Raw genomic sequence first — 23075 nt, 5'->3', positions numbered from 1 at the left:
AGGGTAGAACTGGTTCTTAAAAAGATCAGAATCTGTTAATAAACCACTAAAATAATGTTTTGTGGATGAACCTGTGAATATGTGATATGTGAGAAGTTTTAATATCTATATCATGAACTATTTCTATACATTTGGCAGTCTGAAACACATTAGAATGGGGCTTTATTTAGAACCTCCTACACTATAGGATTTACCTTGTAGTTATGGAAAATGCACTTGAATGGAATGCCATAAAATTCATCAGACACCTCTGAATTTTCCCTTTGAAATCTTACATTTCTGACAATGATGATGTGACTGCAAATGCTTACCTGCATGACATGTTACTAGACTTTTATTTATTGCCTCATGAGAGCCATTGTTTTAAGACATAATACTTTAGAATTTTTTTTTTTTTTTCCTAGTCATACGCAGTTGATGTGAAATAGACTTTAGTCTGTAAAAAGGACTTCTTTAGTCTGTAAAAATTGCTTATCTATGATCAGTTGAGCATCTAGCCCTAAATGTGTTCTACTAATTGAACTGTGAAGCTAGTCATCAGTATTCTGTAGCAGATTTTTCATTTCTTCTGTTCAGGCTGAACTTTAAAAGCATGTTATTCTTGTGTGAGATCAATGTTTGTAATTTATTTTGAGATCGACATTTTTAGATAAGCTCAATCAAACCTTTAAGGAAGAGGATTTTGTCTCAGTACTGCAGCTGTTATCCAATACTGCCATTGCTCATAAAATCCGTTTGCTTGTAGTGTGATGTGTGAGTAATAATACGAAATAATGATATTTCAAAGATAGAAACAGGAAGAACATAAACATAATTTTTGCTATTCAATTATGAAGTATGGCTTATATGGCTGGGAGATAGCTGTTACTTCAGTTATAAGTATCTTTTTCCTACAGATGTTAAATTTTTAATTACCTTTGTGGCAGTGTTTGCCATTCTGATCTAGTCTACTTGAAGTTGCAGGGCTAGAGTCTCCTTTAGAGTTACAGTAACCTTTTACTGGGACAGTATTTGCCTTGCCAAAAGTTATGGTGGGGTTTGTTTGATGGTCACCTCAGATATGGCACTTCCTATTTCTTAGAAGTGAATTGCATTTGGGGGGTTGTAGTAGGGAGAGCTATGATTGTCCTTGGCTACTGGGCAACCACCTCAACCAACCTGCTGCAGTGTACATCTTTTCCTAAAATAAAATGTTTTTAAAGATTATTCTCTTCTGAAATGACCTTGGCCTAAGAAAATTTGTGGGATATTTGTTGCATACTTTGCATTTTATTTCTCTCTGGTTGACTAATTCATTACTCACTAAAGCTAATCCTGAAACCTGTGTTCTCCATTGGAGCCACTCAGAAATTTGAATATAGAAATTCTGCAAGTTTAAAACACTGATTATTTTGCTGGGGTTTAATTTTTTTTTTTTTTTTATAAAGACACCATGGGGAGGAGAAGTTAAATACGTGTTTCCTGGATAGTGACTATACTGATGTATAGTGTGATATGTGGTGCCTTGTAGGTGACACTGTTTCCCTTATTCTTATCTGGCTAGATGTTAGAAGGAACATTGTCCTAATTCAAAATGGATACCACTACAGAAACTTGATACATAGCTGTTTAATAATAGAAGGACACATGCTGCTCATTGGAAAGAACTCTGAGGTTTCAATTCAATATGCCTTCACGGAAAATATCTGAATGACTACTGGAGGAAAAATGTGTAATTTTGAAAGTTGTAAATGACCCAATGTAAGTAAAGAAAATAATACAAAAATGTGTATTATGACAGTCAATGAGATATCTATTCTAAAGTTTCTATACAGAAGTGACTGAGCTGGTTTGATTCTTGTGTACGTATTTTCTGGGGGAAATGCTTTGTTTGGTGCAGCCAGAGTAACCATTTCATGTCCTTTATATTCCAAGATTGTGTAAGATAAGTAATTTCAATTTACCTTGTGTTTACATAGTGCAAACAGGAACAGGGGCTAGAAATTATTATGCTGCCAGCTACAGTATGGCATGAGGTTTTACCATGGGAAATGCAAGTACGTCAGAGATGACCTGTCCCACCAGTGAGGGAACAAAGGCTTCCCGTGATTTACAGTGGATAGGAGAGTGCAGTGGGACAGTTAACTGCTAGCAAGTTGATATATAATACAGTATTCTTGTATTCATGTTCAAAGCTGCAGTATTAATAATGATAGAGTAATAATGCTGTTTCTGTTCTGGAGTTTGTTACAGAGCCTCCTGTTCTGTAACAACCGCTATGAGGTTGACAGTCCAGCCATCCACAAGTTCTCCAGCCGAGACCAATCATGCAAATAAATTTTGTCAAGTTAGTCAGAGTTGCATTGAGGTTGTCTTCGTATGTCCAAACTGTGTGACAAAACCTGTGAAATGCAGAAGGTTTTGTTTGGCAAGTAGGAAAACTGGCTGTTGGGAACTCTGTGGCCATCTTCTGGATATTTAGGAAAATGCATAAGGTATTTGTTGCTATTGAGCTGAATAGTAGTCTGGCATATGTTAAAGTCATAGCGTTTTATTTTCTCATGACTGGGTACATATTGCAGTTGTCAGATGTATGCTGTGCATTTATAAAAATGTAATTCTTAAAAAAAAAATCAACTAATTTTTATTGTGTGTTACCTCTTCCTATAATTATTTAAGGACCACAAATAAAAGCATAACTTTCAGTCTTACCAGAACACCTGTTCTAAAATTTCAGGCATGTATAACATAGGAAGATATCACAAGCTTTTAAGCTACTGTAAAGCTGATCACGAATAATACGTCATCTTTGTTTCTCCATTCTTAACATTGTGCTGCAGCAGATTGCCATAGGGATAGAAGATTGGGAACAGAAATCCAAGATAACCATGTAAGGAATGTTTTTAATAATCCATGCTAATTAAAAAAAAAAAAAAAAGCATGATAAACAACGAGTTTAATATTTTAGGTAGAAATAAACATAAGCTACAGGGCTAATACGGTGAGATCTGCTTTTGGGCAATTTTCCTAATGGAGGCATGAAAATAGTAATTAAAATATAATAAGTATTAATAAGTTGCATTGTCATTAAATTCTCTGGTAGTCAGGTTTCACTTAAACTTAGTGGGCCAGACCTTTCTTGCAGAGGGTAGCTTGTTCTTCCAGTTCTTTTCAAAAGCCAAGCTATTGGCAGGATAAAAGTGTTCCAGTTGAGAAAGGCTGTGCTAGCATTAGCAGCCCCACTCCAGATTTGTTGCTGATCAGAGACGGCAGTAGTTGTGGCTGTGGAGCACTTCTGAAGGACTGTGAAAGCATGTTCAGGCCAATTACTTCATTGTTCCAGCACAGAGGGTCATTACACTTAAAACTAGAAACAACAGCCCAGAGTCTGTCTGTGTAATTCATCAGACAGCTGAGTGGGCTGGTTGTTTGTGACACCTGATCAAAATTCAGCACCCGTAATTACTTGTAAAAGGAAGGACTTTTAAAGCCATAAAATTGGCAGTTAGGCATCTAATTTCCACTGTAAACCTTGTCTGTGAACTTTAGCTGATTGAGGGTGTCAGGCAAACCTCTCACCCCATTAAGTAGGAACACTGCACTTTCTCATTGCAAAAAATAAGAATGTAGGACTGTTGTACAGTTGTCAATCATAGTATAATATAAAATTATAGCAAATGTTGTCTGTGAGAAACAGCTGCTATGAGAGAAAGGGTAAAGCATACTCCTTTATTTCTGAAGGATTTGCCTTTGAGGTCAGAAGACCTTCCCCTGCAAAGGCAGAAGACCTTCTTCAAGAGTCCCCTTCTTATCCACTGCTTAGTGACTTGCGGCAGAGCAATGATGGAACAGCCAGAAAACTTCTATTCTGTATGTTCACCATCATGCAGAGTCAGGCTTTGAATGCTTTAAGCTGAGGGAAGTCAGAAGCAGTTGTTCCTAAAAACATAAATTCTGACAAAGCCATTGGTTTCAAGGTTGAACAAACTACATTTGTCAGTTTTGCTGATGTTACTGATTTTTGGTGATTTGAATTAAGTTGTGAGGAAAAAAGGCTACAGTTTGAGGAAGTGGCTAACTTGTTAGGTAAAAAGATTTTAGTGTGTGAACATTCTGGCTACACCTATGGATGTTTTGCCTAAACCTGAAATGTAGCTATTTCCATTTAGAATAGTTTCATGAAATAGGCTGTCCCCTTTGTCTCTAGTGTTCTGTGATTTTACGATGACATTTTCCTATTTAGAATATGTAAGAACTAAAACTTATATTTCCTCTTTGACGCTGTATGAAAGTCACAGAAAAAAGAAAAGGTGAAAATAACTATACAAGCTACAGAGAGCACAACCAATTATTTGCTGTCAAATACACAAGATAAGTGAAAAGAGGGTTTTCTTTTTTGAATAATACTAATCTCTGGATAGTAGCAATTACATTACCCAGAGATGGCAGCCGCTGTTATCATTACTTTGTAGAAATTCACGTGTTTACATTGTCAAGGTAGTATTTGAAAATAAAGTAACTGACAGTAACCTATTTGACTACTGAAAAGTCAGGTGTGTGCTAAATTTAAGAGAGTAACAGATACTGTAAATACGCCTGTGTGATAATTATTATTATCTGTAGTTGCATTCTCAGGATTCTGCATTAAGGTGTTTTAGATTTTCTGTTTTTTAATATTATGGTAAATATGCAATGGGTTTACTTTGTGAAAATTGAAGTCCATATAATTCCACCCCCTCCTCTCAAGTTCAGCCATGATATTTTGTCAGTTTGGCAACTGCAAAAGAAAACTGGTAAGACTGGGCACACACTAAGTATGTGGTGAAGTAGTGCCCTGGAAGAAAATTAGAAGCTTTTTTACAACCACCTTTTTATGAATTAATTTATCCCAATCTCTGCTAATGGACTTGTATTATCAGTAACTAGTCGAGTTTTATTAATATTAATGGGGTTTAAGCCATAACATAAAAAAATCTGTATGACTGACAAGATGGTAGACCCTGCCACTGGAAGAATCAACATGCCAAGATTATGGTAATCAGCAGAATCCTTTTTCTTTTCTTCTGATACCACATCAGAAGGAGATATAGAAAGATTTTGCAGGTTTAATTCTTGCAAAGGGGTTACAAAGATAAAAGTTTAGTAAACTTTTAAAATTTAATTTTGGCAAGATGTCCTCAGAAACAGCTATTTTTCTACATGGTTATCTAAGAAATACAGTTAGTTTTGGTGTCTCGCTCTTGTTTGCGATTTAGTAAAGAAGAAATTTGAGACATTGGGGACAATTCAATTATGCAGCTTAGTCTTCTCTAAATTCAGAATAAATTCTGAGGAACTGATGGGGTTTATACAAAAAAACATTTTGCTGAAAGCAGTCCTTTTGATTAGGGGTGTTTTTCAATTTTATGTGCTTACATGTAACTTAATCAGAGAAGTTAGTAGAGCTTTTTTTGTGAGCCATATATTTTTATATACAGTTTTTCCTGTATGTGCTGTTTGGTACTTTCATTATTGATCTTTGATTAGCAACATAGTCAGTTGAATAGTAAAATCATTTAATGTTTTTTGCAATAGAGTCTTGGAAATGGCAGGGTTAGCTTTTGTAGTTTCTTTTGCCATACTTGACAAATATGGCAACTTGACAATAAATAGTTTTAATGTTTAGTTTAATGACAAATAATAGTTTTAATGAGTATGTCAGCACAGGGAAAAATGGCTCTTGCATCTGCTCCCAGGTTTCAAAGATCCATTCAAAGAGCATCTGTGAAAGAAGAAGAAAAGTTGAACAACTTCCAATCTGAGGAAATAAAAGCCTGTACAAAACAAAATGAACAGTCTTAACATTATGGTAAATAGCTGAAAAAAAAAAAGTCAGTTTGTCTTTTTAGAGAGAGTATTTGTGGTTGTAATATGTGGTTATGCAAAATACATCCAATGTGAGAGCTGGTTGATGGAAATCAGATTTTCAAAGTTGAGATAAATAGAATCTTGAATTACGGTTTTACTACCTCAAAGAGTGGAGTTATCTTCCCTCTAGTAAATGCCTATTGGGTATTGAAGAAACGCATAATACATTAAAGTCCTGTTGAATGATTCAGGTTGGTGCAACCTCCTGATTATACTGTATACACATTAGTGTAGTATCTATCTGGGCTAAATAAAAGCCTGAAGTTATTAAAACAGGTTAATTGTTGTGAGGGGTAGAAGGGTTAAGCAAAATGCATATTTTTCAATGTAATCTACTTTAGAACTGTTGAGTGACTGAAATACTCTCTTTAATCCTGACATATTTCTTACGTGTTGATGAGGTCTTAAAATTGTAATTTCAATTCTGCTAGCACTTTAGGATTTTAAAACAAAAATCTGTATAAAGAAGTCATCTAAACTGAGAATTAGCTGTATAGAGTTAATGATTCAAAGTATAGTAAAAAAACAAAGAATTCTTGTAGTTACAATATACCAAATAATAAGAAATAAAAATGTCGTGGAAATAAGCTTATGCTGTGGCAATCTTTATAGTGTGATTTTAGAAAGAATAACTCTTCACTCAGCTGATGCTAATTATTTCGCAATACCATCTCTAGCATTCCTTGGACGAAGTTGTCTTGATAATGTGATATGAATTAGACAGTTACTTTCAAGTGTGTATTCTTACTATGCATGGATATTTCTCCACTTTATTTTCACCAGAGTGTTTTTTTAATTGAAGCTCTAAACTGGAAATGTTTCTTATGAAACCTCATAGGAACCTGAGAAACACTTTACTTTCTATATATAAGAATTTTCAATGTGATAGCATGAAATGTATGATTACTTGCTCTCTCCATGTGATATGACTGAAGTGTATAGATACATTAACAATTCCAACACCAGCTATGCATATATGTAAGAGTTAGATGACATGATGGAAGCAAGCATAGGAAAGCCTCAGGCAGGTATCAGGAGAAAGGACAAGAGCAAACAAGCAAGTTCTTTTTAAAGGGATTTAGAAAAACTGGTTTGCATTTTATAGTGAAATTTACAGTGAGATTTTCCACTCTTTAAATTCCATATGTTTTCATAGAATCTTTTCTATACTGAACCATGGAGAAAGAAAGAAGTCATGTCCATGTTGCCCTGTAATTGCAGCATGATGTTATGCATGCTGGTCAGGGTGAGATTTGCATAACAATGTGTCCATATGTAAATTTTATGTTGCTGCTTTAAGTTTAGAAAGCAGGTAGAAGTATACTTAAGCTCATTGTCACTTACTGGCAAATCTGCCATTTCCGTTTCCTTGTTTTTTTGAAAACTCCTTTTGGTAATATTGTAGCTGAGGAAAGTTAAGAGTATATTGTTTCCAGGCAATTTCACTAATGGAAGAGAATATTGTACCATTGTATGGTACAGCAGTGTGCAGGGAACAATAGGTAAACTTTCCAGATTAAACCTTAGTTTTACTTACTGCAGTTAAAGACATTTATAGAAAGAATGTTTCTAAATTATGTTTTTTTAATCTGTTTTGTTTTCAGGCATTGCTATTTCTGATGAACTTGATAAGGTAAGATTTACTTTATGCCTAATGAACAGTAAAAAAAGACAGATGATTTTCATAATTTTAGGCAATGAGAGATGCATCTCCACGTCCTGGTGGACACATTTCAGTTCTTTTGAGTTCAGAGGAAGTTTGGGTATGGAAAGCTGTATGGGTAAGTACAGTATATGCTGATAAATTAGGAGCTGGATCCAGAGCGGGCTGTTAGCTTTGGAAAAGAAACCTCACTGAGTTTAAGAAGCTCTCAGTGAGGCCATGGAAAATGTTTTTTAACCTTAATACCATCTTTGCTTAATATAGTCTGCTGGGTTAATTTGTGTAATTTTGAAAAATTTAAATTTAAAATTTAAATTATTTTTAAATAAATTTTAAATAAAATTTAAAAAATTAAATTTTTGAAAGCTTTAAATACCTTTTATTCCTGAAGTCATGAATTCTGCATTCTCAGTTATGATTTGTTAGAATATTTAGGAATAATTTTTGCTCCCCAAATTCAATCAAGAATGCACAGGGCATAAAGATCAGTTCTTACTTCCTTGCTCAATGCAACAAACAAGGCTCTCTTCTGTTTTGGTCTTTTAGATACATTACATATTTAACAGGAATTTTAGTTTTAGCTGGTGTGAACTCTGCGTTGAGAGAGTAATTAAGCTAAAATTTTCAAAGTTCCAAATGAAATGGAACACCTTTTTTTATCTTCCCTCTTTTCACCAGTGAACAGCAGCGTGCCTGTAGTGCCAGGAATCTTGGGGTTTATTCGTGGTATCATAAACCAGTACTCTTAGGGAAGTAAGTTCAAAGGTATATAAAACAAAGGAATAATTCCTAATAGAAGAGATAGATACTTTCTAAATATCTTTCCTTTCTCCTGGTAAAATGAGGGCATGAACCATTCTGTCGCAAGTGTACCTCCACTGGGTTCTCCAGGAAAGGCCAGTTAGACAAGTTTGATCACTGTTACCATGCAGTCATGTTTAGGCTGCCATTTAGAAACCATGGCCTTATTATTTTGCCCTTGTCATGATTTAACCTCAGCTGGTAACTCAGCACCACGCAACTGCTTGCTCACATCTCCCCTTTCCCTGCCCTGGGCAGGATGGGGAGGAGAATCAAAGGAAACACATGGTTTGCGATAATAACAGTTTAATAACTAAAATACAGTAAAATATAGTGGCAATAGAATACCAGCAGTAACAATAATGATAATAACAGAAAACAACAACAAAAAGAAATGATAGCTCAGAAGATGCAAGTGATGCACAATACAATTGCTCACCACTTGCTGATCAATACCTAGCCTGATCCAAGCAGCAATCAGTTCCTTCTGGGTAACTCACCTCAGTTTATATACTGGGCAGATGTGCTGTGGTATGGAAAACCCCTTTGGCTAGTTGGGATCACATGTCGTGTCTTTGCTTCCTGCGGGCTTCTCATGGCCCTCTTCACTGGCAAAGCATGAGGGCTTGAAAAATCCTTGATCAGAGTAAGTGCTACTCTAGCTACAACTAAAACAGGTGTGTATCCTACTATCAGCTGTAAGTTATTTTTCTCCTTCCAGGTAGCTGGTGCAGTGCTGTGTTTTGGCTTTAGTCTGAGAACAGTGCTGATAACACCAATGTTTTGTTTATTTGGCTTGATCTGGAAGCAGCCAAAGACTACCTGATAATGGTTTAACGTTAGACAGAATTCGGTTCTATTTCACATGAGTGGGTACCCAGGTGATGTTTATTTTTCAGGTATAAATGTGGTCAAGATTATTGTAATTCTTGTACCCGAAATACATGCTAATACTACAGATTCTATGCTGTGGCAGCACTGGATCATTTCCCAGCCACATTCATCTGTGGTTTGGATTAACCATTTAACCCTGCAGGTGCACGTAACGGGTCTGGAACATCATGCCCAAACTTGGCATTAGATTCTGTTAGAACACTGGCAGTATGTAAATGTCATGAGAGGCACAAAAACTAAACAATAATAAATTCTTCTATACCTTTTCCTTGCTTTGTTTTCCTGATCAGGAACATTCTTGGGATTAGGACAGAGGCCATAATCCTGCTGTTCATCTGTGGTTTAGATTATGAACCCAGGGAAAACAGAGAATATGTTCTTTATTTTTGTTTCTTATTATATGTGTCTTTTAAAAACTTATTTCTTTTGGCTGCAGTGACCTCTAGCTGCCTTTGTCAGGGGCGTACTTGATCAGTATTGTTGTTTGATGTAACTCCCCCCAAGTAATCCAGTTAATTAGTTACTTGCTTAGTTACCCAAGGATTTGGGTTTGGAATACCAGTTTGCTCTGAATTACAATCAATTTTGTGGAAGGGTTCATTTAAACAGATTCTTGTCAAATATCAGCTATTACTAACTTTGTGCCAGTACTTAGAGCTTCAGTCCAAGACAGAAGTAAATACAGGCAAACAAGGTCAGTCTTTCTGTCAAAATGTAAGCTTTTAGTTTGCTAAAATCTAACAAAATTTCTGAGTTCACTAGTATCTTTGCAAAAGAAATTCCTAACATTACTGCAATTAAAACAGTTTTATTATATAGACCCCCCTCCTTTTTAATCTCATTTACTTGAGACTGGCAGAGTTTCGTGTTCTGTTTCTCTTGTTAATTCAGCCCACATCTCTAGGCCATGGAAGCTATGTAAAATCAGCAACTGACTGGATTGTGTGTAAGGAAAGAAAATGAGAAGGGGTGATTTGTGACTCTCAGATTTTAAGGCTAAAGTGCAGACTTAATGAAATACATATTTCTGAATTAACTCACTCTCTTTTCCACTGAATAGAAACTACGCATGGAAGTGTGTAGTTTCCTAAAGCTCCTCAATGACATGAAGAATTTCATGTAAACAAAAAAGTTGAGCTAGAATGTTAGCTTTTCTGCCAAATGCATGGAATTCTAGGCTGATTAAAATAATTATAGAGAATTCATTGTGAATTTCAGGGTTCTTTCCTAAGTCTGTCTGGACACTTCCCTGGGGAGTGGAAGTTCGAATACATGCAGAAGTATAGAATAGCCATACAATGGAAACTCTGGTGTCTTAGGTGAATGCTCTGACCATGGGGCTATTGATGATGTGCCTCCTCTGAAGTACTGCTACTGGAAGACCCTACTTGTCTATAGGTCACAAAATAAACTGTAATATGTGTTGCACTGTAGAACTGTAGAATGTATGCATGGTAAGTAAGATACATTGAGGCAAAATGTAGCCGAGATGCTACAGTGCAAAAAAGTATGTTTAAAATGGGTTAATATGGTTGTACCCATTTCAACAATGTTTCTGAACCAGAACCTGCAAAGAAAGGAGTCATGCCTTGTGTCTCTTGCCATGGCTGGAGATGGACTAAAATATTGTCATTTTAAAGCAATTTAAGAGGAGGTGGGGGAAAATTTATTCATCTTCTGGCTTTTGATTTGCTGAAGAACACTTAGTGAATGTTTTCCAGGCTTTTTTGTTTGTTTTATTTTTGTTTTTATCTGCAAACACAGAGACCTAGAAATATTTTCTTTTTTAAGCAGATGAGAATTTCACGTTGCGAGATTTGTCCAGAATTCTCAACAATGTCTTTCAGTCACTTTATTAATAATGGGAGAAACCTAAGTGTTAAGAGATCCAGGCTCAAGTGAAGATGATATAATTAGTCATAGTAGATTTTGACCCTCAATGTTAATATTAAAACATTTTTTCTGTGCTGTTTCTAGGGTATACTTTCTTCTTATGGGTAGTATTACTTAATGAACACAGATTATAATTAATAAAACAGAAGAAAGAACTACTCTAACTCATAAAAATAAACAAATTTCTTCTCACCCCAAAGTATTTCTTGCAGTGGAGGTTCCCTCAAAATCCAAATCTCAGCCCAATGTGAAGATGAGGTTCAGCTGTCCTCTTTTCCTTCCTCTTCTGGTCTCCACGTTAGAGAAGCTTGAGTGTGTCAAGTTGGTAGCCATTGATGTGAGTGATACATGGATGACACCTGGACTGCTCCGTAAAATAATCCTCTAAGTTCATTTAGTGCCGATTTAAATACCTACCTGTCCTGAAAATATTTCTGTGTACACTAATGTCAGGGTCAATCTCTTATGTTATTTATGGGGAAATATAAATTGGAAATCAGTTAAGATCTAAGGTTGATATTAAACAAACAAACAAACAAATGCCCTGTGTTTGAGGGCAGAATACTTCATCTGAATTTATAGAAGCTTTTTAAATAAGGTGCCACATAAATGTCCTGGTGTTCTGAATAGAGCCATCTCTGATTCTCTGTTTACTGTTTTCACTGTGGCTGCTTATATAGTTGAAAGGAAGGAAATAAATTAGGTCACCGAAACTGTGGTGTACTAATCTAACGAGATTCAAAAAGGAAAGCAAGGTGATAAAGTGAGGCAAAGCATGACTATGTAATGTAAATTACATTTCTATTTAGAATATGAAGTGCTACTTTAATCCCTAAAACGTCTAGAAAAGAAATCAGCATAACAAGGATAGACATAACATTAATGGTTTATTTATTCATATGCTGATGGTGCAGTATACAGTGTCAGGAAAAATTTATGGTATTGAAAAAAGGGTGAATTTTTAGGTACTTTCCATTTTCACTTACAGGACAGAAAGCTTTTAGCAAGATTGACAGTGCAAGTTGTTGCAAGTTTAACTATCTCCAGGAGCCGTTTTTAGTAATTACTATAAAATAAATAAAGGGGAAGGGAGAAAATAACCAGAGTAGCAGGAATAAACCTTAAAAGAGGCCAAATGGTTCTTGCTTAAAGAAACTAAGGTGAGCACCTTGTGTAATGAAAGCATTGTGGGCAGTAGAATAATCGTTTTTCCTAACTCATAGGCATATGATGTTAGTCACAACTGTAACAGGTTACGTCTGTCAAGTGACCAGAGGCCATGTCTTCTAGTCTACATTACCTGACTGTAACAGCACCAGACAAACGCACAAAATGCGTATTTGTAAGTACAGAAAAGAAAGACACCTGTGGTTAGGTATTATAAAACCTCTGAAGCTGTGATGTTTACCTCAGATTTCTCTCTTCTGTATCAGCTGCATTCCATTTTCAGTGGTTCTACTGTGTTACATCAACATTACAGAAAATGGAAAATTGTGTAAAAACTGAATTAGTCAAGTGATGGAGCACTCTGGATAGAGAAAATGGAGACTGGGGTGTGAGAATGCACTCACAGGCATACTGCAGAAAACAAAACAAAAGAACAAGGGTGTATGAGTGTAATTCAGGGCCTGGGTCACCTTTGGCTCTGTCAAAATGAAGCTCGTGGATTGGCACAGGTTGCCCAGGAAGCTGTGGCTGCCCCATCCCTGTCAGTGTTCAAGGCCAGGTTGGGTGAGGCTTTAAGCAAACTGGTTTAATGGAAGGCGTTCCTGCCCATGGCAGGGGGTTTGGAACTAGATGAGCTTTAAGGTCGCTTACAACCTAAACCATTCTATGATTCTGTCATTCTGCTGAGCAAAATTGCAACATCTAGCAAGAGTGGGATAAATATATTAATCTGAAAGCAGTTTGCAGCCTTTTTTATTATTATTTTTTTTTGTCTCATATTAGTAGATCTCTACTTCAAACTGTGCTTTTACCGTATCTGTGTCAATTAGGAAGAGACTTTAAAAATGGTTTGTTTTTAGGAAGATGGGAAAATATGGTTCTAGGCTAAGCAATCACTGTGCTGTACTTTTTTTCAGATGCTTTTTGTTTTCAAAACATTGTTTTATGGCAGGAATATTTATTGAGACACTGAGCGAGGTAACAGCCAAGGATTTGTTTTCCTGAAATTTTCTCTCATTAAAGGATAGGAATAGATATATCTCTTCTAATGAGGACCACACTGTATTTGAAGTGCGAAAATAGTTTAATTAAAGCAAAATAAATATTCCTATCCCATTTCAATTTATTTTTGCATACATGCGTGTTTTTTAGTTTGACTGCAGTTGTACATGACCCTTTACAACCATTCCAATAACACTGAGAATACTCGTCACTTCAGAACAGTTGTTTCATACAATTTTAAGGACAATTTGTTTCTTTAATCTAATTTCCTGATATAATGATGCAACTATTGTATTGAATATTCCAGTTGCATTTTGCTTGCTTCTTGTAATCCTCTCCAGCTACCTTCTTCCAATCAGTGGTTAAAAATATGAGTACTAGTTTTAGAAATGTATTTTATTAAAATGTTAATACCATTTGCAGAACTGAAAGATACATTATGTAAATCCCAGCAGGGTTATTTTTAAGTGCCAAATGCAGATGTTATTAGTTTTGCATTAATTCATAATGCAAATAAGAGTAATGCTATTAATCTACAGCAGTCTTTTGGCTGGGGTGTTCATTATACAAGTGACCTCGTGTTTCTTAGCAGAACTGACACAGTACTGATTACAAGAGTTGTGTGTTTATAAAATATATATATGATTTTTCAAGTCTATATTGCAGATTTCTATGGTTGCTGTGAAAAGTTAAGAAGAGAGATCTCTGTTGGAATTTTGTTAATGGAGATCTTTTCTTTAGTTCGTGATTGTTACGGAGCATTTTGTAGCCGTCTGAAATGATAATGTACTTTACTGGTTTTGTACTTTCGAAACTAATAGTTTAATTTTCTATTTTATTTTTTTCTCCTATTTGCATGCGTGGTTGAGAACACTCAGCGCAGTGTTTATGGTTTTTTTTATTATTATTTATTTCTCTTCAGGACACAGCGGCTTTTAACACCCCCCTTCTCAGACCTCGTGTGATTGGAGAATGGATTGGTCGTGAAGAGAATGATGCAGACCCACTGGCTGCTGAGATGCTGCAGCCACCAATACCAAGAAATAAAAATGAGCAGTGGGACAGTGAGGATAGCAGCAGTCCTGGAGGAAGGTAGGATTTTGGTTTGGCCTAGAATTTTTATAATTTGTGAAATAAAGCTGTCTTTGTAACACCCAATTTCTGAGAGCGGAGTGCAAGGCTTTTAAATTCCCGTGCTGTAGTGTGGCAGCATGCAAAATTAATATGTGACTGGTTTCTTATCATGCTTCTGTATATTAACCTTATACTTATTTGCAACCATATGGTTTTATTCCTATATATAAAGCTCAGTGTATGTTGACATGATTTGTCAACTTGACATGATTTTTTTATGTATTGCTTCATTCAGATACTTCTAACCCTTCTGTCTTTAAGTGGTCGGTAGTACCTATTCATTAGTCTTCTTGACATTTTAGTGGTAAATCTGATTTTCTCATTTAAAGGAAAGATAAACAAGGGAAACAGTACCTATGTTATTTTTAGCAGGATTTCCTAAATTCATCTTCAATTCTTATACTTAGCATCTTGGTGTTAATAACAAGTCTTTCTCAAAGTGAAAGTTGTAATCTCTGCAGTAAACAACTTCTAATGATTTATTGGGCTTTACTGAGAGTAGAGGAGTATGTTTCTTTATTAATGTGCTTCAGCTACTTGGAAGTGATTATCATTTTTACAATTGGTCCGTTTTCCGTCATTTAAAGATACCTGTTGGTCACAGAAAGTGAAGTATTTATTTCTTCCTTTTTTTTTTTTTCTTTTTTTTTTTTTTAAGTATCAAGTGCTGCCTTTGTTAATTGGCTTAAACACCTATGGTTCTCCCTCAGCCCTGTAGCCTTTCTCCTTGGATATAACTAGTGCTCTGACTGCAATAGAAGCCTTTCTCTTCCTCTTTTAAGAAGGCAGAAAGTCTCTGCTTCCCCTTGAAAAGGCCTAAGGTTCACTATGCCCTCCATGTGCCTTCCACACTGGAATTCACCTCCATGTCAGAAGGAAACTAAGTCTATCACTTACAGGCTCTTACAGGCTGCATTCTTCACATGTTGTGAATGTTTGTTATCTATGAGTACTTCTTTCTTCTTTTAATTAGATTATTGGGTGGGGGAGGGATGCAGCTGTAAGTGCTACTATTTCAAAGAAGTAGCAGCACGTAGTAATGATCCCTCAGCCAGACTTTGTACTGGCACCAACAGAACTCAGATGCTAGGTCTCTCCAGTGTAGCTCCTGGGAAAGTAACGGGGTCAGTGAGTGGCACTGCAGCTTCATTGTGAGGACCTGGGTTTCTTTTTCCTTATTCAGCAGTCTAATGAAGACAGTGAATAATGATCTGTTATATGTTGCAAAGCAAATTGAGGATATTGTATCCTTTTACTCAATAGGAAGGAGCAGAAATAAGCATCTCTTGTCTAATCTCTAGAAGGAAGAAAAAAGTTTAGTTCTGACTAACAAAGATGATTCAAAGCAGTGAATTTTTTCTTTTGTAGAGGCTGGTTCAGGCTGTGGGAAACCTCACAACTAATTCTGTAATTAAAAAAATGTGATTAATGGGATTAATGTCTTTGAGAATTGTATTTGAGAAGTCTTGTTGATTAGCATGACAAAATCACATTGCCTGGTGTATGAAATTAGGAGAATATGAGATACTTGATGCCAGGAAGGTCTCACAGGACACATATCTCTAGTTTTGAGGTGCAGTTAGGTGCTGAAGACTTGCTGAAGAATATGTATCGTTAAGTGGGAATACTCATTTTCAGGGGAAGTGAGTAACTACTAAATTACATGCAGCATATGGATTTACATTTGGATGGCTGCTTTTGTATCTGGAATAATTCTTTGGTTCATTAGTATTTCATCAGCTTTTGTAAGGCATTTATAAAAAGCATGTTTGCAGTCTTGCAAAATAATCATTAACTTTGGGAAGTTCAAGATAGTGATGATACTAAAATTGGTGCCATGTATGTATGGAAGTTTAAAAGACCTGTATTGATCAAGGTTAAGCTGAAAGGTTAATAATAGTTTGCTAATAACAGGTAGTTCCTTCCAGGTATGATTCAGTGTTACAGTGAAGTAAAGTGCTACTAACAAAATTTGGAACACCAAATGCATGAGACAAGTAATAGGTAATAATAATTTAGCTTAATGTAGCATATACCTAGTATATCCAAAAGTAGTGTGAATAGTATAGATTTTGCAAGTTTAAATGAGACTCTTAAAAGAATGAAGATATCAGTTGTAAAGAATTTTTGTCTGCCTCATCTTATTTCATTCATTTCTTTATATTTAATGTAGCCTAAAGTAATTCAGTTACATTTTTATCTGGCAACTGAAAGAGGGAACAATTTGAAATTCACATTAAATGTTACAAATTATATCTTGCTAAATTTGATTTAGCAACACTTTTAATAAAAAGTGATTGTTTATTGATCACTAATCATCAGGATTTATGTCATAAGCCAGCAAACTCAAAACTAATCCAAATCTTCAATCACAGCATAAGAACAGGAAAATGAAAATAAATTGTCCCATTATTTCCAGTTAGTACGTCTTCTTTTACCTATCACTAAACATAAGGAAATGCAACATGAATGGAATACTACATAAATATCCAGATGGTTAAGTACTGTCAGATCACTAGTAGAGTAATTGCCATCGGTGTCATGTGACTCCCTCTTTCTGTGTTGTTTCCACAGACCATAGCACACCGTTTCTTTTTGTTTGGTGGAAGGGAAAGCCTTGGGTCCTTACACATTCATGTAATTCTGTAAGGGACTGAACAGGCTGCAGAGAATGGCGTATTCTTATGGACCACTGGTCTGTTGATAACATGCCCGTTTTCAATATTGGTCTTTTCAGCATACAGCAGATAATACTGAGTATACATAGTATGTGATATTTAGGAATCTGTAAGTTGTCTGCTTTTCTGTCTTTGCAACTATAAACCTCACTTCTTGCTCAATTCAATAGTGAACAGTGGGAGAGAAGCACTATCTCTTACCATATATTCCTGTGATGATAAGCAACAGAAGCAGGTATGTTTTATATCTGAAAGCCAGGACCATTTACTTAAAAAAAAAGAGGGGGAATTAATTCTGAGCAACTGAAAGGACATATTTTACCACTACTATGACTGGGAAGGATAATGTAGCCAGTCTGTGGCAGTTGTATTAGTTACGTCTTGTCAGACTGATGAAGGGTTACCTTTTTGCCCTTAATGTTCTGGACTGCTATAGAGGAAAAACTGTCACTGATTTTGTACTGCTCTGTTGCTGCTGTAAGGGAGCAAAGCAAAGTATTAATATGTGATAAGGGGCCATATAAAAGTGCTGATGGCAATCTTGCTAGTACCGAGCTCTTGTTTCAGAAATTCAGAGTGAAAATAGGATTGAACTCATTTCCAAGTCACTTTCAGTAGTTTTTCTACATTAAAAAATTCCTGGAGGAATTCTCAGAAGCAAGAAGGCTCTTGGGAAAGTTTCTCAAGTGGCAGTATATGTACACAGTGGGGAATTTAGTGATTTTTAATGATGCTCTTGTTTCTTAGACCCAAAAATGAACTGGAGCTTGCAGAAGCCTCATCCATAACCTAATGTTCTGAACTCAAAGTCTGTTCTTCATCTCCAAAGTCCACTTTGTCTTACTAGTGTTTATCTTTGCAGCGGGAAATTAATTGTTATCGATTATAGTAAATTTCATATGTTTGCAATAGATCTGCCTTCTTGCAACAGACTGTGCAACAGTCTGAGGTGTTGCTGGTATCCTTATGTGAGGCACCAAACTTGTGTCCCATTGTCTTGATCTTGTAAGGAATTGGAAACTGCTAACTATAGCAAGTCCTCCTTAGGCCCTTCTGCTAACTTCTGTGCAGTTCCAGTTGTCTGTTACTTAGGTTAGGGACACAAGTCAACAAATCATGAGAATTGTTGTTGTAAGTATATAGTCATTAATCCTGTGGGCTTATGATAACATCCCCACTCAAGGGAACAGTTCTTTGTTTTCAGCTTTGTTGCTGTATGATCAGTGCCTTGGCAATACTGATTAGTAATTGCCATTCTATTCTGTACATGTAGCTTATTTAGACTTGATTAATATCTATGAAGTCAATGGGAAATTTCCTGTCATCATTCCGTCAAAATTTAGGTAGGAACTGAAAACACAAACTGATCTATAACTGTTGTGGTTGAAGCCCAGCTGGTAACTCAGAAGCACACAGCCATTGGTTCACCCCTCCACCCTTACCCCTCCAGATGGGATGGGGAGAGGAATCTAAAGAATATAAATCCCACAGGTTGAGATAAAAACAGTCCAATAATGAAAGTATAATATAAAATTACTGCTACTACTACTAATAATGATGATAAGGGAAATAACAAGGGGAGAGAATATAAAACTAAGAGGGGAAAGGAAAAAAAAAAACAATAAACACAAGTGATATATAATGCAAATTGCTCATCACCCTCTGACCGACACCCAGTCTGACCTGAGCAGTGATCTGCACTTTTCAGCTAACTTCCCCCAGTTTATATACTGGACATGACATGCTGTGGTATGGAATACTCCTTTGGTGAGTTTGAGTCAGGTGTCCTGTCTCTGCTCCCTCCTGGCTTCACATACTCTTCCTCACTGGCAGAACTAAGACATTGGTGTGTTATCAGCATTGTTCTCAGACTAAAGCCAAAATACAGCACTGCACCAGCTATTAGGAAGGAGAAAAACATAACTGATACATCTGAAACCAGGACAACAACATCCAATGGTCAGGGAATGAATGATAACCAGCTGGTTTATGTGTGATCTGATGGCATTAACCTTTAGATCTGAAGACATCATGGGCTACAGTAATTTTACAAATGTGTAACATACTTCGTAGAGAGCACCAGTAAAAGAAAGTTGTGCTTTCCTCCCTCACAGCTTAAAAATGGAGCCAAAGACCAAAGGATTAAAGCAACAACAGCAACAACATAAGAAACTGCTGGCTGCCATGCTTTCTCAGGACTCCTTTGATTCTGCTCAAAGCACAGCTCCATCTGTAACCGAAGAAGATATTGACAATGAAGATGATGCAATGGAACTGCTTGGTAACTGCAAAAAATTATGTATATTTTCTGATACTTTTTTATTATAGGTTAATCTAAAATGTGTAATAGCTCATTAAACATAGATTACTGTGAAACTGCTCCCTATGTCTGAAGCTAAAGTATGCAGCAGCTGTGTGAAGGTTTAACTTGAAACTTTTCAGGAGTGATTGTAACGAAGACCATATATGTGTGTGAGTAAACTGCCAGATGCATCAAAATATCACGAAATATCAAACACTTCAGGTGCTAAAAGTAATTAATTTGATTTTGTACATAAATTACTCGCAGGTTCTACTTGGAGAATGTATTTGTGCACAAGGAACAGAATCAGCTTCACTGGCTTTCATCCGGTTCTTCTTTTTCTTAGCTGTATCACAGTTCTAACTTCAGTGGATTTTATTTGACACTTACTAGCTGCAAATAGCTTATGCAATGTGAATTTGTAACCTCTTGAGAGGATTTGTTTGTAATTTTCCAGTAGATTCTATTGTATGTTAAAATTGCATTCTAGAAGGCTGTGTGTTCACTGCTTCCTCCCTTTCCTAGAATTACTAGTTGTGAGAAGAGGGAAATTGTTGAAGAAAGTTAATTAATAGTCTGGTTTCTGCTATTTTTAAAAGCTTCAGTGTAAGATACTTAAAAGGTAGTAATGGATTTATTTTTTTTTCCAATTTTTGCTGTATAGAACTTTATGTGGGACCAAAGCATGGAAAATATGCAGTCTTGAGATAGCTCAGCATTCTTTCACTTAGGAATTCAATTGCAAACTCTTTCCTTCAGGTTGGACCTTAATCTAAAAATCAGAAAAACAAATGGTGCTCTACTTCATTTTATTTATGTTGCTTCCTTAGCAGCCTTCATAGAATCACAAAATAGCTGAGGTGGACTGCTGGAGATATCTAGTCCAGCCCTGTCCTCAATTCAGTCAGCAGGAGCAGGCTGATCTGAACATTGTTCATTTGGGTTTTGACTGTCGTTGAAGGCAGAGACTACAACGTCTCTGGGCAGCCTGTGCCAGTCCTTGACCATGCTCATGGTAAAAGAGTTTTTTGTTATGCTTAAATAATTGTAAATTAATACATATATTCTTTTTTTCAGTAGTTTTAAGTGATGCTTGCATTTGTTTCTACAAGAAAGAAGAGATAATGGGCTGGGTAAACTCTAGTGTCACAGTGAGTCAGTTAGTCTTTGCATTAGAAGGAAGTCACAGTGTTTGTGACTGTGGGCTTGCAGTCTTCATAGAATTAACTGGTATTTCCAGAACTAATCCATGCATTCCAGTAAAGGCCATAATTACTCTGTCACTGCGTTACCTCCTTATTTCCTCCTGCAATTTACAAACCTTTCCAACTTTATCAGTGTAACATAAAAAGAAAGATGAATAGGTGTCTTTTGCTGGCATAAATCAAAGAACTCCTGTAGGATTCTGTGGCATCTGGAAGCCACAGTAGATAAATGTGTGTGTAATGTTATTGTCTTCATTATGTGTCACATACAGTATAAAATCTTGTTAAATTCTGTGGCGATAGTGAGGAAAAGGTGTGCAGTAGATGTGTAGGTCTTTTGGTCCAGATACTTGCATCCCTGGAGCTATGTGGAACCAGAAAGGCAGTATAAAAGAAATTTTATATTCTAGTGTCTTGAAGTTTGGGCTGAATGTTATCTTTGTACAAACAAATGAAGTTCTTAGGGTTTTTTTGGGGTTTGGTTTATTTTTTAGTTAAGATTTGATTGCAGAAATTCGTTCCGAATTTGTGCCATGCAAAACCTGTAACATTTTTCTACCATGCATTTCATGCGAACTGGCAAGGCTTATACAAAATCAACTTAAAACTAAGAGATGTCACAAACAGGGCTTCTGGCTCAGGTGTTATATAAGTGATTCTGAAGCACAAAATCATGGCATATTTGATGAATAGCCATGCTTATAGAGATTATGATGAAGCCATGTTGAAGTAATAGCTACAGATAGGAAGTTCAATATGCACATCTTGGTGCTGAAATGCTGTGTCTTCTGCAAGACTGGCTGTTAATTTTAATTCTCATGTTGCAATTTACTGACAGTATGTGTTGTATATTTGATATAATAGATTATATTGTGCGGAATTGCGCAAAACTTGAGGGTATGACAAAGTGTTATACAGGAAGGGTGTTTGATTTTTCTTTTGAAGGTAACATAGAGAACTCAAGTTTCTATCACCAAATATAGGTATTTTTCATTTCTGTATTTTCCAGATCAGTAACTGTATGATACTGGGATTGAATTTTTTTATTACTTACTGCATTAATCCATTAACTGCTTTGATGGTTTTTGCACTGCTTATATGCAGTGTACCTGATTTCAAATCATGGCTTTCTGCCATCACTGAATTGCAGGGCACACTTGTATATAGGTACTTCATTGTTCCCTTTAGAATTCAGTATTTGTTGCTTATTTGGCCCTTTCTTAAAAAAATTACCTCTCACTCCTAAGCCTGGATTCTGGGAAAAAAAGTTATACTATTTGTAGCAGGTAACTTTAATGCGTACCCTACTTACAATGCAGGTTTTTAGAGAACACAAATTTCCATCTTTGTGTGTGTTCATGAGAATCATTTTTAAAGCTTGGTTGATTTATTTAGATATTAAAAGCATGAAACTTACTGGTGGTATATTTTCTTTAAAAATCCCCAAACAACTCTTAGTACTGACATGAGAATTGTCAATAGAAATTTAGCTAGAATGTAACATTCCAAATAGATGAAACAATTAAGCTGTTATACTTCTGAAGAATCTATTTCAAGAGAAATATGTCTGCGAAGACAGAAAAGAATATTAATGGGCCTACATTCTCATGTCAGTTACCACTCTTTATGTATAATGTAAGATGGCTGTTAACACCCTGGTAACTTTCTAAGTAAGTCAGTTATGCAGGTGGCTGAAATAGATTACTGGCAGGTAATGTCATAGTGGGAAGGATCTTCCTGACTTTAAAAGGCTGAGAACTGTAGCTCTAAAATTACATGTATTTATAAATGTAAAAGGAAAATGCATTTGCGGACTGTGATTGAAAATTGTATCAAGAGACTTGTTTTATATATATCAGACTGTATTGTGTTTTGTAAATATAATCGAGAACTAAAGTAGTTCTTTGTGAACTAAGAGTTTGAAATCATGTTACTCCCTCTGTAGCTGTCCACTGGGATGGGCTGAACTGTATTTTCCCTGAAATTGATGAAAATACTGATTGATCAGTCACCAAAGCATGACTTGTCTGGTTTTAAAAAGATCAATTGTTTGATTAAGTGTAAGTATATAATTTTTCAAATGCACTGCTATGCATAAACATGCACATAGTAAAGGCATCTTTTTTGGTAACACACTTGGACTTATGTATACATTCTTGACCTTGTTCCAAGAAGATGAAAAAGAAATTCTGTATTGTTTTACGCAGTATTGATATAGAGAACATGTCCTGTGAAGAGCAGCTGAGGGAACTGGGGTTGGTTAGCCTGGAGAAAAGGAAGCACAGGGAAGACCTGGTTCTCTACAACTGCCTGAAAGAAGATTGTGGTGAGGCTGGTTTTGGTCTCTTCTCTCAAGTGACAAGTGATAGGATGAGAGGAAATGGCCTCAAATTGCACTGGGGGAGATTTAGATTGGATATTAGGAAAAAATTCTTCACTGAAAGGGTTTT

At 36.0% G+C, this 23075-nt stretch overlaps 1 protein-coding gene across 4 annotated transcripts in view; it reads left to right on the top strand.

Annotated features, from left to right (window-relative positions):
* CUNH8orf34 (chromosome unknown C8orf34 homolog) overlaps positions 1-23075 on the top strand; it is a 166393-nt gene that overhangs the window by 46046 nt on the left and 97272 nt on the right. For all 4 annotated transcript variants that reach the window (XM_062633227.1, XM_062633226.1, XM_062633228.1 and 1 more), the window contains 3 exons: positions 7491-7519; positions 14229-14398; positions 19233-19399. In XM_062633227.1, coding sequence (XP_062489211.1) covers positions 7491-7519; positions 14229-14398; positions 19233-19399 — 366 coding nt within the window. The remainder of the gene's footprint in view (positions 1-7490; positions 7520-14228; positions 14399-19232; positions 19400-23075) is intronic.

Source organism: Pezoporus occidentalis, unplaced genomic scaffold (assembly GCF_034315485.1).
Source record: "Pezoporus occidentalis ecotype Australia unplaced genomic scaffold, CSIRO_AGI_Poc_V1 ctg4, whole genome shotgun sequence".
In the NCBI taxonomy this organism is placed as follows: domain Eukaryota; kingdom Metazoa; phylum Chordata; class Aves; order Psittaciformes; family Psittacidae; genus Pezoporus; species Pezoporus occidentalis.
Note: the sequence above shows the minus strand (reverse complement) of the source record. Positions and strands in the feature narration are given on the sequence as shown.